Raw genomic sequence first — 14,541 nt, forward strand, 5'->3', positions numbered from 1 at the left:
ACTCGTACCGGCGCAACACACACTAACACACGCAGCGTCACTGCAATAATACCCGCTCTGTGGGGGGTCCTGACCATCGAAGAACAGCATGAAAGGGGGTAACAAAGCATGCAGAGAAACAGACGGACTACAGTCAGTAATTGTAGAACTACAAAGGGTTTAACGTCACGGCTGATCGGTGTATCTTGACTACGGTAATGTCTGGTCATCGTCCAATTCAGTCAGTGTCCTATTCTCACACTCTTAACTGAACTAAACTGCAAATCTGAGATGACCGTCGGCGCGTGTCCGAGTACCTCCATGCACACGACGGTCATGATTATGTAATCGTAGTCCGTGCAGCTCCAGCGCAGGACGTAGGAACCCTCTTCGTTACCCTCCTGCCTCAGCTTGTGAACGGCGTACTCGGTGCTGTGGGCAGAACACACACACACACACACACCCACACACACACACACACACACACACACAGAAGGTCAGATCGCCGGGTTTTCGGACAGACCCGCGTGTCGGGTGTCGTGCGTTACGTGAGAACCGTACCTGATGGGTCCGTGGCAGCTGTTCTCCAGGTTCTGCACCACAGAGGAGGGCGCCACCTCAGTGCAGAGGTAGTGATGGGCGTCCACGGTCAGTCTGAAATACCCATCGACCAGAGCGGCGAAAGCCAGAGCCTCGTCGCGGTACTCCAGCTCCAGCTCCTACGCGACCGAAGGACGACATGGAACGTTCAACAAAAGCCACCACTGAAAGCGTTCCGATTCTATTCCAGATACAGAGGCGTCATTTACCAGCGTCCTGTAGTCTTGTCTGTATATGGTGACGAAGGACTCTTTGATTACAATGTGGGTGATTTCGTTGAAGTCGGAGAAGAGGATCCAGTCGCTGCTGAGATCTTTCTTCTTCTCGTTCTTCTGTGTGCCGTCCGACTTGTTCTTACGAGATTTGCTTTTGTCTTTGGCGCTCAGGACGTTCTGTTCGGGACAGAACACGTTAAAACTACACTCACTCTCCGTGTTATCAGCTCCACTTACCGCATAGGAGCACTTTCTAGCTCTACAATTACTGACTGTAGTCCATCTGCTTCTCTACGTGCCTTTTCAGCCCGCTTCCACCCTGTCCTTCGGTGGTCAGGACCCCCCCCCCCCCCACAGGACCACCACAGAGCCGGTATTATTCATGGTGATGCTGTGTCGGTGTGTCTTGTGCTGGTTGGTATGAGTGGGGTTTTTAAACACCTCACTGTCACCGCTGGACCGGGAATCGTCCACCAACCAAAAATATCCAGCCGACGGCGTCCAGGTCTAGAAGACGAGCGACTCGGACGGCGGCGATAGATGAGCGACCGTCTCTGACTTTACATCTACGAGGTGGACCGACTAGGTAGGCGTGGACGGTGAGTGGACACGATACTTAAAAACTCCACTCCACTCCACTCATACCAGCACAACACACACTAACACACCACCACCATGTCAGTGTCACCGCAGTGCTGAGAATCATCCACCACCTAAATAATACCTGCTCTGTGGTGGTCCTGAGCATTGAAGAACTGCATGAAAGCAGGCAAACAGATGGACTACAGTCAGTAATTGTAGAACTACAAAGTGTTTTGTTCGTTCCCAGCCAGAAAATGATTATTAATATTAAAATAAGGATCACTGAGGGGTTTTATGTGATATTTACAATGCTAGGTCAGTTGTAGCCTAGACGTTAGGGTATATAGGGTATATCGACTAGCCCCACGACTGCCGGGTTGACACTGTTGGGCCCTTGAGCGAGGCCCTTAACCCTCAATCGCTTAGATAATATGCTGTCACAGTGCTGTGGCATTCAAATCTAATCATCAGCATGTGTGACTGGCATCACTCACCAGCTGAGGCCTCTTCCTCCACGAGATGCCCGTGGTGCCACACACCTGGACCTCGTGGCCCGCTCCCTCGTCCCCCGTGGCAGGACTGTGCGAGGGCGAGCTCTCGCCCTCCCCGCACACGCGCAGGCCCCGGGGCCGCGCTACCTCTCTGCCCAGGCCCCAGGTCAGCGTCTCCAGGGTGGACAGGTACTTGACCATCAGGTCGTACAGCGTGATGTTGCTGTCCCGGATGGTCTTGCTGTTAAAATCGTTCAGGAAGTTCTTGAAGACGTTGCTGATGCGCATGCGGGTCAGGATGTTGCGCTGCTTGATGGTGCGGTTCAGACTCTCCGGGATGAAGCGCTTGTAGCTGCGAGAGAGAAAGTACAGAGCAGAAGACTCGTTTCAAACGACTCGACTCGCGACTCGGAAACAACAAGAGTCCCCGGCGTCAGCAAGTGTTAACGTCAGTTACGTCCGACAATTAACCCGTTTTACCGTCTTAACCCGCAACGCACGCAATGTGTAAACGTTCCAGCCAGCTTCCGGCGTAGTGATGAAGCGTCGCTCACTACTCGGAACACCCTACGTAGTGCACTTCACAGGAACGACCGGGGTGAATGGAACGCTCCTGCAGAATCGGCGCTGATGGTTGTAAGAGCGCTTTCTGAACCAATCAGAGCTTCTGATTGTAATTGTTAGTAAGAAATGCTGTTATCTGCATTTATTCAGTTTGCGTCACACAGATGACGCGGTAATGAAACGCTCGATCGGCTTTCTAACCACTTCCTGTTTTACTTCACCACCGGGAAAAGTTTGGAGGTTTTTAATTATAAGCACATTTACAAAATAACGGATTCTGTTCCTAATGGGACGCACGCTTATAAATGTAATAGCATCTGGAAGAACAGAAGCTAAGGTAAGCAGCGGTTATGATGGTTTTTGCTGTGTTTGGGATTTTGGCCGCCGTGCCGTGATTTATCGAGCGCTTTTGTTCTGTAATGAAAACAAAACGTATCAGTTGAAGCTTTTAACTGGAACCTTCTTGTTACAGAAATTACATTCATTTACACAATGAGGAGGAAAGTAAAGACACAAAGTAAAACGGCTAAATACACTCGCTAAACTGTTGTTGTTTTTATCTGAACTTACAGATTATTTCTTTATTTCTGCGCTACATTTATAATATATGTTTTGTGTAGATTATATCGACTCAGACTCGTATTTTGTGACTCGTGAGCATCTCTGGTTCAGAGCAACACCAGCTAAAATGTATGTAACTTTTTATATCTTGTTCCAAAATCAGGCCAAGACATTTAGTAGACGCTCTGGTGGCGCTGTGGTCTGTCACACTACACCACCACACTACACCACCACACTACACCACCAGCGCCGAGATCTGGGGTCGAATCTCAGCCGTGCAATCAGCCCGGCGGTTTGTTTGTTTGTTTGTTTGTTTGTTTATTAGGATTTTACATTCATGACAGAAACGGTTCATCAGTTCTCAGGTTTATATCGAACACGGTCATGGACGATTTTGTATCTCCAGTTCACCTCACTTGCACGTCTTTGGACTGTGGGAGGAAACCGGAGCACCCGGAGTAAACCCACACGGACACGGGGAGAACATGCAAACTCCATACAGAAACGACCCGGACCCAGTGCTACCCACCGTGCCGCCCGGAAGAGAGGAAATAACGTGCGAAAGGATGAGGGGGAGAATCCACATTTCTAAATCATAGGAACCGCCAAAACAGAACAGAACAGAACCAAACAGAACCAAACAGAACAGAACAGAACCAAAGAGAGCAGGACCAAACAGGACAGAACCAAACAGAACAGAACAGAACCAAACAGAACAGAACCAAACAGAACAGAACCAAACAAAACAGAACAGAACCAAACAGAACAGAACCAAACAGAACAGAACAGAACCAAACAAAACAGAACAGAACCAAACAGAACAGAACCGAACAGAACAGAACCAAACAAAACAAAACAGAACAGAACAGAACCAAACAGAACAGAACCAAACAGAACAGAACAGAACCAAACAAAACAGAACAGAACCAAACAGAACAGAACCAAATAGAACAGAACAGAACCAAACAGAATAGAACAGAACAAAACAGAACAGAACCAAACAGAACAGAACAGAACCAGACAGAACAGAACCAGACAGAACAGAACCAAACAGAACAGAACCAAACAGAACAGAACCAAATAGAACAGAACAGAACCAAACAGAATAGAACAGAACAAAACAGAACAGAACCAGACAGAACAGAACAGAACAGAACAGAACCAGACAGAACAGAACCAGACAGAACAGAACCAAACAGAACAGAACAGAACAGAACAAACAGAACCAAACAGAACAGAACCAGACAGAACAGAACCAAACAGAACAGAACAGAACAGAACAGAACCAGACAGAACAGAACCAGACAGAACAGAACCAGACAGAACAGAACCAAACAGAACAGAACCAAATAGAACAGAACAGAACCAGACAGAACAGAACAGAACAAAACAGAACAGAACCAGACAGAACAGAACCAGACAGAACAGAACCAAACAAAACAGAACAGAACAAACAGAACCAAACAGAACAGAACCAGACAGAACAGAACCAGAGAGAACAGAACCAAAAAGGAGGAATCAGATGGAGCTAAACCCGGACTATAAGCGTCTCTCAGACACGAGCGATTGCTCCTCCTCCCATCAGACCCACTGCAACCCTGACCAGGATGCAGCAGTGCTAGAACAGACCATACCTGAATAAATGATCATACTGAAGTACATGTAGGTACGACACGGGTCGGGTCACCTGGTTTCGGAGCCGGCTCCTGACAGCGGCAGGTTGTTGCTCTTGGCGTGATGGGTGATGGCGAGGACGGCCATGCCCAGGCATTCGTTTTCTATCTCGTGGAGCTCCGCCTCGCTCTGGGGGCTTCGCACGGGCGCCAGGCCTCTGAGGAAGTCATACTGCCCCTATAAACACACACACACACACACACACACACACACACACACACACAGAAACATGGCGTGAGAATCCTGCCACACAGCAGGTGGATCGAAACCCGACCTCAATAATAAATAAAACAAACACCACGAGTGATAAGCGGCTCATCAGATAAAAAATAATACCAGACAGCTCATTTGAATAACCTCCAAACCATCACGAAGAGATAAGCATGGTGTAACACACCCACACCCACACCCAGAAACCACACCCGAGGTTCTGCAGGCTGTTCTGGAACCCACCTGCGCAAACAGGTAATCCAGCGAGGCGGCGTCGAGCAGAGGCGTCCCTTCAGGGCCTTTCGATCCCTTCTGTTTGCTCAGAGAGTGCCGCCACACCGGAGACTCGTTCTCGGACGTGCCGTGCCAGTTTGTGAAGTAAAACCTGTCGTAAGAAAAAAATTGTATAATTTGATCATTGGCATAAATAACAGTGTGGAATAAGCGTCAGATCCAGGGTTACAGCTCCACATGTATCTGTGTTTATCTGGATTTTCCTCCCTGTTTCACTTTTAAACTTGTGTTACAGCTCCAGCTTCTGAGAAATGGTGAGAATCAGAATCAGCTTCTCCCAGAGTCTAAAACGCTTCTGGTTCAAAATAAAGCTTAACGTGGTTTAATGTAGTAAAAGAAGGAGACAGGAGCACTAAACTTCTCTTCATTATTACTGCTCATAAGTTCCTCCACTAATCACATTCCTCACTCGCTGTTTTACTACAATAAGTCACGCTAAGTTTTGTGCACCGCCGTCACACTTCATAGGAAATAACGGCACAGCAAAAAGAGCAAAAACGGTTTTGTCACCTCTCGTGTGAATGCGCCGGTGCTGAAGGGAATACGGTATTCCAAGATCGAGCATCTCCACCATTAAGAAGCGTCAAAAAACAATAAAGAAGTAAAACTAAAGTGCAGCTTTTATTGTATTTTTATTGATGTGTAACTGTTAGTAATTGTATTTCAGTGTGTTTATATTATATTTGTGTTATTTTCAGTGTTTAAGTGTCAAAAACAACCTCATTATTTTACATGAGACTAAAATATCTGCAGCTCCACGGGACCATGGATGCATTAACAGGTTCCCCAAACATCCTTATGGGGAAAAATACCCTGAAACTCAACAACGCCGCTCCCAGAACCCACTGACGTCCAGTTTTAAGGTACCGCTGTATATATTTGGTTAAAATCCATGTTTCAGTCACGTCTCCAGGTTTTCACTCAGTCAGTCCTGTTACCCTGAGTAACATATTCATCCTTCTGATAATTAAAATGTGGAAATATTCTCATCAATCAGGTCACATTTTGAACAGAAATGTTCATTATCTGTGTCTACTGAAGGAACCAAATAGAACAGAACCAAAAAACCAGAACCAAAGAGAACAGAAGCAAACAGAACAGAACCAAAGAGAACAAAACCAAACAGAACAAAACCAAAAAGAACAGAACCAAACAGAACAGAACCAAACAGAACAGAACCAAATAGAACAGAACCAAAGAGAACAGAACCCAAAAAACAGAACCAAAGAGAACAGAAGCAAACAGAACAGAACAGAACCAAACAGAACAAAACCAAATAGAACAGAACAAAACCAAAGAGAACAGAAGCAAACAGAACAGAACCAAACAGAACAGAACCAAATAGAACAGAACCAAAGAGAACAGAACCCAAAAAACAGAACCAAAGAGAACAGAACCAAAAAACCAGAACCAAAGAGAACAGAAGCAAACAGAACAGAACCAAACAGAACAAAACCAAACAGAACAAAACCAAAAAGAACAGAACCAAACAGAACAGAACCAAACAGAACAGAACCAAATAGAACAGAACCAAAGAGAACAGAACCCAAAAAACAGAACCAAAGAGAACAGAAGCAAACAGAACAGAACAGAACCAAACAGAACAAAACCAAATAGAACAGAACAAAACCAAAGAGAACAGAAGCAAACAGAACAGAACCAAACAGAACAGAACCAAATAGAACAGAACCAAAGAGAACAGAACCCAAAAAACAGAACCAAAGAGAACAGAAGCAAACAGAACAGAACCAAATAGAACAGAACCAAAGAGAACAGAACCCAAAAAACAGAACCAAAGAGAACAGAAGCAAACAGAACAGAACAGAACCAAACAGAACAAAACCAAACAGAACAAAACCAAAAAGAACAGAACCAAACAGAACAGAACCAAACAGAATAGAACCAAATAGAACAGAACCAAAGAGAACAGAACCCAAAAAACAGAACCAAAGAGAACAGAAGCAAACAGAACAGAACAGAACCAAACAGAACAAAACCAAATAGAACAGAACAAAACCAAACAGAACAGAACCAAACAGAACAGAACCAAACAGAACAGAACAGAACCAAACAGAATAAAACCAAACAGAACAGAACAGAACAAAACAGAACAAAACCAAACAGAACAGAACAAAACAGAACCAAACTGAACAAAACAGAACCAAACAGAACAGAACCAAACAGAACAGAACAGAACCAAACAGAACAAAACCAAACAGAACAGAACAGAACCAAACAGAACAGAACAGAACAGAACAAAACAGAACAGAACCGAACCAAACAGAACAGAACAGAACCAAACAGAACAGAACCAAACAGAACAGAACAGAACCAAACAGAACAGAACAGAACAGAACCAAACAGAACAGAACCAAACAGAACAGAACAGAACAGAACAGAACAGAACCAAAAAGGTGGGAAACAAATGGAGCTAAATCTGGACTTTTCATCCTTCTGATAATAAAATGTGGAAATATTCTCATCAGTCGAGTCACATTTTGAACAGAAATGTTTATTATCTGTATGTACTGAAGCTCACGGGAAGAGCATTAGTATGTTCTCCTTTATTATCCCTGTATGTTTGATAATATTGTAACTCTGACTGAGAAGATTCGTCTCCACGTTTATTCCTGTTACCTCCATTTATTCTTGAGATAAATCACTAGACAGTGCTCAGTGTTCTGGTGCATTTAGCATGTTCTCCATGCTGCTATATTTCAGTCCTGTTACTCATGTACACTCAGAAACCTTGTAGAAATGAAACAGAGGTGCCTGAGATTCGACCAAAACACCTTCTGAGTAGTTCAGTGTGCGTGTTACTGGATTCAGCGTTGAACAGAGACACGCCGGCGTTTTTCCACAGCGCTTCCGTTTGTAAATAAACAGCGCTGCAGCGATATGCAAACGCTCGGGACTATATTCAGCGCCGAATGTAAATAGCGAGGCTAGGTGCGCCGCGCGACTGTCACATGCACACAGAATCGTCGTAAACAGGAAGTAACACTAGAAGACAAAAAACACAAACCCCGCACCGCAGCGGAAGAGACGAGCGCAAAGGTTGACCGTAAACCTGTTTGTGTGTACAACAGGTACGCTACACGCGAGGAGCCGGCGGTTCCAAAGCCACGAGTGACTCTAAATACGCCGACTCGCTCTCATCTTAGATTCGCTGCTAGAAAGGGAAGACGGAGGGGATTTTGAGTTCTCTGACGATGCATGTGAAACTACTTCACAAGCTATACGAAGATTCTTGCTTATACCGTCTCTCATACACTTTCTACCAGCTTTGGTCGTTTTGTGTTTGTGTGTCTGCTAGGGATGCATCGATACCATTTTCTCCCAACCGAGTACAAGTACAAGTATTTTTGTACTTGCCGATACCGATACCTATTGGATCAGATATCTGACATGCTAGAAAACTCGATCGAGTTGTTGGATAGTTCACACTTAGCGATCGAGAGCCGAGTTTGAGTTCGAGTACAAGTTAATGAGCGCGGTGTCGGGCAAATACTCGATACCAGTATCGGTACTCGTGCATCTCTAGACTGTCTGCGTATGTGTGTTTATCTTTGTGTGTGCCTGTGTGTGTGTGTTTGTGTGTGTGTTTGTGTGTGTGTGTGCCTGTGTTTGTGTGTGTGTCTGCATGCACCTTTAAGGGTGTGTGTGTGTGTCTGTTTGTGTTTTTACTTGTGTGTGTCTGCATGCACCTTTAAGGGTGTGTGTGTGTGTCTGTTTGTGTTTTTACTTGTGTGTGTCTGTGTGGGTGTCTGTGTGGGTGTGTATTTGTGTTTTTACTTGTGTGTGTCTGTGTGGGTGTCTGTGTGGGTGTGTATTTGTGTTTTTACTTGTGTGTGTCTGTGTGTGTGTCTGTGTGGGTGTCTGTGTGGGTGTGTATTTGTGTTTTTACTTGTGTGTGTCTGTGTGGGTGTCTGTGTGGGTGTGTATTTGTGTTTTTACTTGTGTGTGTCTGTGTGGGTGTCTGTGTGGGTGTGTATTTGTGTTTTTACTTGTGTGCGCCTCTGTGTGTCTTTGTGTGTGTCTGAGTGGGTGTGTTTTTCTTTGTGTGTCTGTGTGCGTCTGTCTCTGTGTGCCTGTGTTTGTTTGTATTTGTCTTTGTGTGTGTGTGTGTGTGTGTGTGTGAGTCTGCATGCACCTTTAAGGGTGTGTGTGTGTCTATGTTTGTCTTTGTGTGTGTGTGTGTGTGTGTGTGTGTGTGTGCATGCATTCTTAAGGGTGTGTGTGTGTGTGTGTCTGTGTTTGTCTTTGTGTGTGTGTGTGTGCATGCATCCTTAAGGGTGTGTGTGTGTGTGTGTCTGTCTGTGTTTGTCTTTGTGTGTGTGTGTGTGTGTGTGTGTCTGTCTGTCTGTCTTTGTGTGTGTGTGTGTGTGTGTCTGTCTGTGTGTCTGTGTGTGTGTGTGCATGCATCCTTAAAAGTGTGTGTGTGTGTGTGTGTCTGTCTGTGTTTGTGTGTGTGTGTGTGTGTCTGTCTGTGTGTCTTTGTGTGTGTGTGTGCATGCATCCTTAAAAGTGTGTGTGTGTGTGTGTGTCTGTCTGTGTTTGTGTGTGTGTGTGTGTGTGTCTGTCTGTCTGTGTTTGTCTTTGTGTATGTGTGTGTGTGTGCGCCTGTGTTTGTCTTTGTGTGTGTGTGTGTGTGTGTGTGTCTGTCTGTGTTTGTCTTTGTGTGTGTGTGTGTGTGTGTGTGTGTCTGTCTGTGTTTGTCTTTGTGTGTGTGTGTGTGTGTGTCTGTCTGTCTTTGTGTGTGTGTGTGTGTGTGTGTGTGTGTGTCTGTCTGTCTTTGTGTGTGTGTGTGTGTGTGTGTGCATGCATCCTTAAGGGTGTGTGTGTGTGTGCGCCTGTGTTTGTCTTTGTGTGTGTGTGTGTGTGTGTCTGTCTGTCTTTGTGTGTGTGTGTGTGTGTGTGTGTGTGTGTGCATGCATCCTTAAGGGTGTGTGTGTGTGTGCGCCTGTGTCTGTCTGTGTGTGTGTGTGTGTGTGTGTGTGTGTGTGTGTGTCTGTCTGTGTTTGTCTTTGTGTGTGTGTGTGTGTGTGTGTGTATGCATGCATCCTTAAGGGTGTGTGTGTGTGTGCGCCTGTGTTTGTCTTTGTGTGTGTGTGTGCATGCATCCTTAAAAGTGTGTGTGTGTGTGTGTGTCTGTCTGTGTTTGTGTGTGTGTGTCTGTCTGTGTGTCTTTGTGTGTGTGTGTGCATGCATCCTTAAAAGTGTGTGTGTGTGTGTGTGTCTGTCTGTGTTTGTGTGTGTGTGTGTGTGTGTCTGTCTGTCTGTGTTTGTCTTTGTGTATGTGTGTGTGTGCGCCTGTGTTTGTCTTTGTGTGTGTGTGTGTGTGTGTGTCTGTCTGTCTTTGTGTGTGTGTGTGTGTGTGTGTGTGTGTGTGTGTGCATGCATCCTTAAGGGTGTGTGTGTGTGTGTGCGCCTGTGTTTGTCTTTGTGTGTGTGTGTGTGTGTGTGTGTGTGTCTGTCTGTGTTTGTCTTTGTGTGTGTGTGTGTGTGTGTGTGTGTGTGTGTCTGTCTGTGTTTGTCTTTGTGTGTGTGTGTGTGTGTGTCTGTCTGTCTTTGTGTGTGTGTGTGTGTGTGTCTGTCTGTCTTTGTGTGTGTGTGTGTGTCTGTCTGTCTTTGTGTGTGTGTGTGTTTATATTTGTACAGTAGGTTATTTATAGCGGGTTTAACCAGCACATTTATGTTAAAATGATATTTTACGTCCCGCTTGCTTGTTGTATCTGGTCTTTATACAGTATTTTGATGTATTTTTATCTTTATTTTATTTCTAAGGCTGTGTGGTAGATTAAAATGAAATCTAATCTGAATCTCTCAGGATCTACAAACATTTAACGTCTGTGTAGATTTTTCTCTGGAATCGCTCGCTGACTCACGGTGTTGTGTAACATCTTGCAGAAGTCTGTCGGGCGTGTCCGCTCCTGTTCGATATCCAGATCGCTGACGTGACGAGCCAATAAAACTTCAACTTCCCGAGGATTTTCAGTAATGAAGCTCTCCAGTAACAGTAACGTCACTGAATAAGCCTGTTAGCGGTTGTGTTTATTTGTTTATTTATAGGATTTTAACACCGTGTGTTACACACTGTGGTTACATTCCTGACAGGAACAGTCGTCATCAGTTCACAAGTTTAATGTCAAACACAGTCATGGACAATTATGTGTCTCCAATTAACCTCACTTGCACTTCTTTGGACTGTGGGAGGAAACCGGAGCTCCCGGAGGAAACCCACGGAAACACGGGGAGAACATGAAGGGGACCCGGACTGGTCCTCCTGGGAATAGAACCAGTGCTGTCTGTGTGTGTGTGTCTGTGTTTGTCTTTGTGTGTGTCCGTGTGTGTGCCTGTGTTTATCTTTGTGTGTGTGCCTGTGTCTATGTTTGTCTTTTCGTGTGTCTGTGTTTGTCTTTGTGTGTGTCTGTGTGTCTGTGTGTGTCCCTGTGTTTGTCTTTGTGTTTGTGTCTCTGTGTCTGTGTGTGAGCCTGTGTTTGTCTTTGTGTGTGTGCGCCTGTGTCTGTTTGTCTTTTCGTGTGTCTGTGTTTGTCTTTGTGTGTGTGTCTGTGTGTGAGCCTGTGTGCGAGCCTGTGTGTGTCCCTGTGTTTGTGCACCTGTGTTTGTCTTTGTGTGCGTGTGTCTCTGTGCCTGTGTTTGTGCCTTTGTGTCTGTTTGTGTCCCTGTGTTTGTGTCTCTGTGTCTGTGTGTGAGCCTGTGTTTGTCTGTGTATCTGTGTGAGCCTGTGTTTGTCTTTGTGTGCGTGTGTCTCTGTGCCTGTGTGTCTGTTTGCGTCCCTGTGTTTGTGTCTCTGTGTCTGTGTGTGAGCCTGTGTTTGTCTGTGTATCTGTGTGAGCCTGTGTTTGTCTTTGTGTGTGTGTCTGTGTGCGAGCCTGTGTGTGTGTCCCTGTGTTTGTCTTTGTGTGCGTGTGTCTTTGTGCCTGTGTTCGTGCCCCTGTGTGTGTGTGTCTGTTTGTGTCTCTGTGTCTGTGCGTGAGCCTGTGTTTGTCTGTGTTTGTGTGTGTATCTGTGTGAGCCTGTGTTTGTTTTTGTGTGTTTATGTGTGTCTGCGTCTCTGTGTGTCTTTATGTGTGAGCCTGTGTGTGTCCCTGTGTGTCTGTGTCTGTGTTTGTCTATGTATCTGTGTGAGCCTGTGTTTGTCTTTGTTTGTGTGCCTGGGTCTATGTTTGTCTTTTCGTGTGTCTGTGTTTGTCTTTGTGTGTGTCCCTGTGTTTGTGTCTCTGGGTTTGTCTTTGTGTGCGTGTGCCTCTGTGCCTGTGTTTGTGCCCCTGTGTGTGTGTGTCTGTGTCCCTGTGTTTGTGTCTGTTTTTGTGTCTGTATGTGTGTGTATGTGTCTCTGCGTGTCTCTATGTGTGTGCCTGTGTTTGTCTATGTGTCTTTGTGTGTCTGTGTCTCTGTACCTGTGTTTGTCCTTGTGTGTGCCTGTGTTTGTTCGTCTTTGTGTGTGTTCGTCTTTATAGAGCTTTGCTCATGCGGGAACAGGAAAGGACCTTCCCTAAACTGTTGCTGCACAGTTATAAGCATGTAATTTCCTTTATATGATTGGAAATTGGGACGGGCGCCCCAATACTTTAGTCCATATAGTGTAAGTTGATGTACATCGGTGTCAGTACCTCATACGGTAGTGGAGCTTAATACTGGTGTCCTCGGTGATCTTGAACACGTGATTGGGTGCATACCAGAGATTCTGGCTCTCCTCGTACAGGACGAACAGATTATGGCACAGGGGTGAGATTCCTGAAACAGAAAACACAACAATCAGAGGCAGAAGCGGCGGATTTGATCTTCTTCTATTCATCTTTGCTCATTGGAGACGTCTGACGTCATAAATATATTACATAGAATTACGTCATATCACAGCCTGAATCTAAAATACGGAGCATGCCGTATGCATCTCATCACCTACACTTCGTCGAGTGCAGTGCAGCTCAGCGTCGTGTACGGAGAGACACACCCTGACAGCGCTCTTGTCTCATCTCTGTGCAGGCGCCGTCAATCAGCCAGCAGAGGTCGTAATTGCACCAGTCATGAGAGAGAGACCCCATCCGGCTTAGTCCCGACCATATCTGAACAACAGGCCGATCGTCGTTCATGTGGCCGCTCAGCCTCAGCCGGCAGGCAGAGCCGAGATTCGATACGACGTATTCGAGATCCCATCTCCGGTTCCAGCGGCCAATATATAACTTACTTTTAAATATCTCAATAAGAATGAATTCTGTTTTTTAACCCTTTGATGCACAACCTGGGTCAAAAGTGACCCAACTGAGTTTTTATTTTCTATATCTTTGCAATAAATTAATTTCGTCATTCAAGCTTCCATGAATTTCTCAAATAACTTGTTTTTGATCATCACAAATCCTTATTTCAGTTTTATATTTTTTTCTTTTTTAATAAAAATCATTTTTGTATCACTACCCTTCTAATGCACAACATGGATCAAAAATGACCCTTATGTATTTACTATGGAATTTGACAGGAACTACTGACATTTGTAAGTGTTTGTAGTCAAAAACATATTTACTGATCTTTTGAAAGACAACCAAAGATACGGCTCTTGAATCTTGAATATGTCCAATACTATTTGCTTGCTAGCTGTTTACATATTCTAGTATAGATAGCTTTTATTAGCTAAGACAGCAAATACATGAATAACTGAGTGAATGATACATGAATGGGTCATTTTTGACCCATGTTGTGCATTAGAAGGGGTTTGCTTAGCTTGTGCATCAAAGGGTTAATTTGAAATTAGGGTTAACGTTCCTAATAATAAGATCATTTAAGTCAATCAAAATGCGCAGTCCCCAAATAAATGAGTAAGGGATACATCTCATTTAAATGTAGTCATTCATCTATTATGAAGGCGTGTGACGTGATCAGCGTGATCTCACTGTTAGTCATGGACAGTGAGACCGTGAACTTTGAAGGAATTTAACAAATGAGGGCTGATACGTGATATGATGACAGTCCTCAGCACAGAAAAGGTTCAGCACTATGAAATGCGTCAGTCTGCTGTGAAACAAACATCGTCTGGAGAAACACTAGAATGTTAAAACGTCGAGGTATAGAATTACACGTAATCAGTAATGGTCGACGTTCATATGATCTGACGGTTAGAATTTCAAGAGTGAAACCAGTTGACTTTCAATTTCATTTCTTCTGTGTATAAAGGATTTATTTATTTATTTATTTATTTATTTATTTATTTATTTATTTATTTATTTATTTATTTATTTATTTATTTATTTATTTATTTATTTATTTATTTATTTATTTATTTATTTATTTATTTATTTATTTATTTATTTATTTATTTATTTATTTATTTATTTATTTATTTATTTATTTAT

The 14,541-nt window shown here is 44.3% G+C and overlaps 1 protein-coding gene across 1 annotated transcript in view; it reads right to left on the reverse strand.

Annotated features, from left to right (window-relative positions):
* jak1 (Janus kinase 1) overlaps positions 1-14,541 on the reverse strand; it is a 67,167-nt gene that overhangs the window by 33,208 nt on the left and 19,418 nt on the right. Inside the window, exons 3-9 of the mRNA XM_062998035.1 lie at positions 12,808-12,931; positions 5,120-5,261; positions 4,680-4,843; positions 1,871-2,219; positions 789-971; positions 541-698; positions 297-411 (exon numbers count right to left, since the gene is read on the reverse strand). Coding sequence (XP_062854105.1) covers positions 297-411; positions 541-698; positions 789-971; positions 1,871-2,219; positions 4,680-4,843; positions 5,120-5,261; positions 12,808-12,931 — 1,235 coding nt within the window. The remainder of the gene's footprint in view (positions 1-296; positions 412-540; positions 699-788; positions 972-1,870; positions 2,220-4,679; positions 4,844-5,119; positions 5,262-12,807; positions 12,932-14,541) is intronic.

The sequence above is a fragment of the Trichomycterus rosablanca genome, chromosome 6, assembly GCF_030014385.1.
Source record: "Trichomycterus rosablanca isolate fTriRos1 chromosome 6, fTriRos1.hap1, whole genome shotgun sequence".
NCBI classification, from domain to species: domain Eukaryota; kingdom Metazoa; phylum Chordata; class Actinopteri; order Siluriformes; family Trichomycteridae; genus Trichomycterus; species Trichomycterus rosablanca.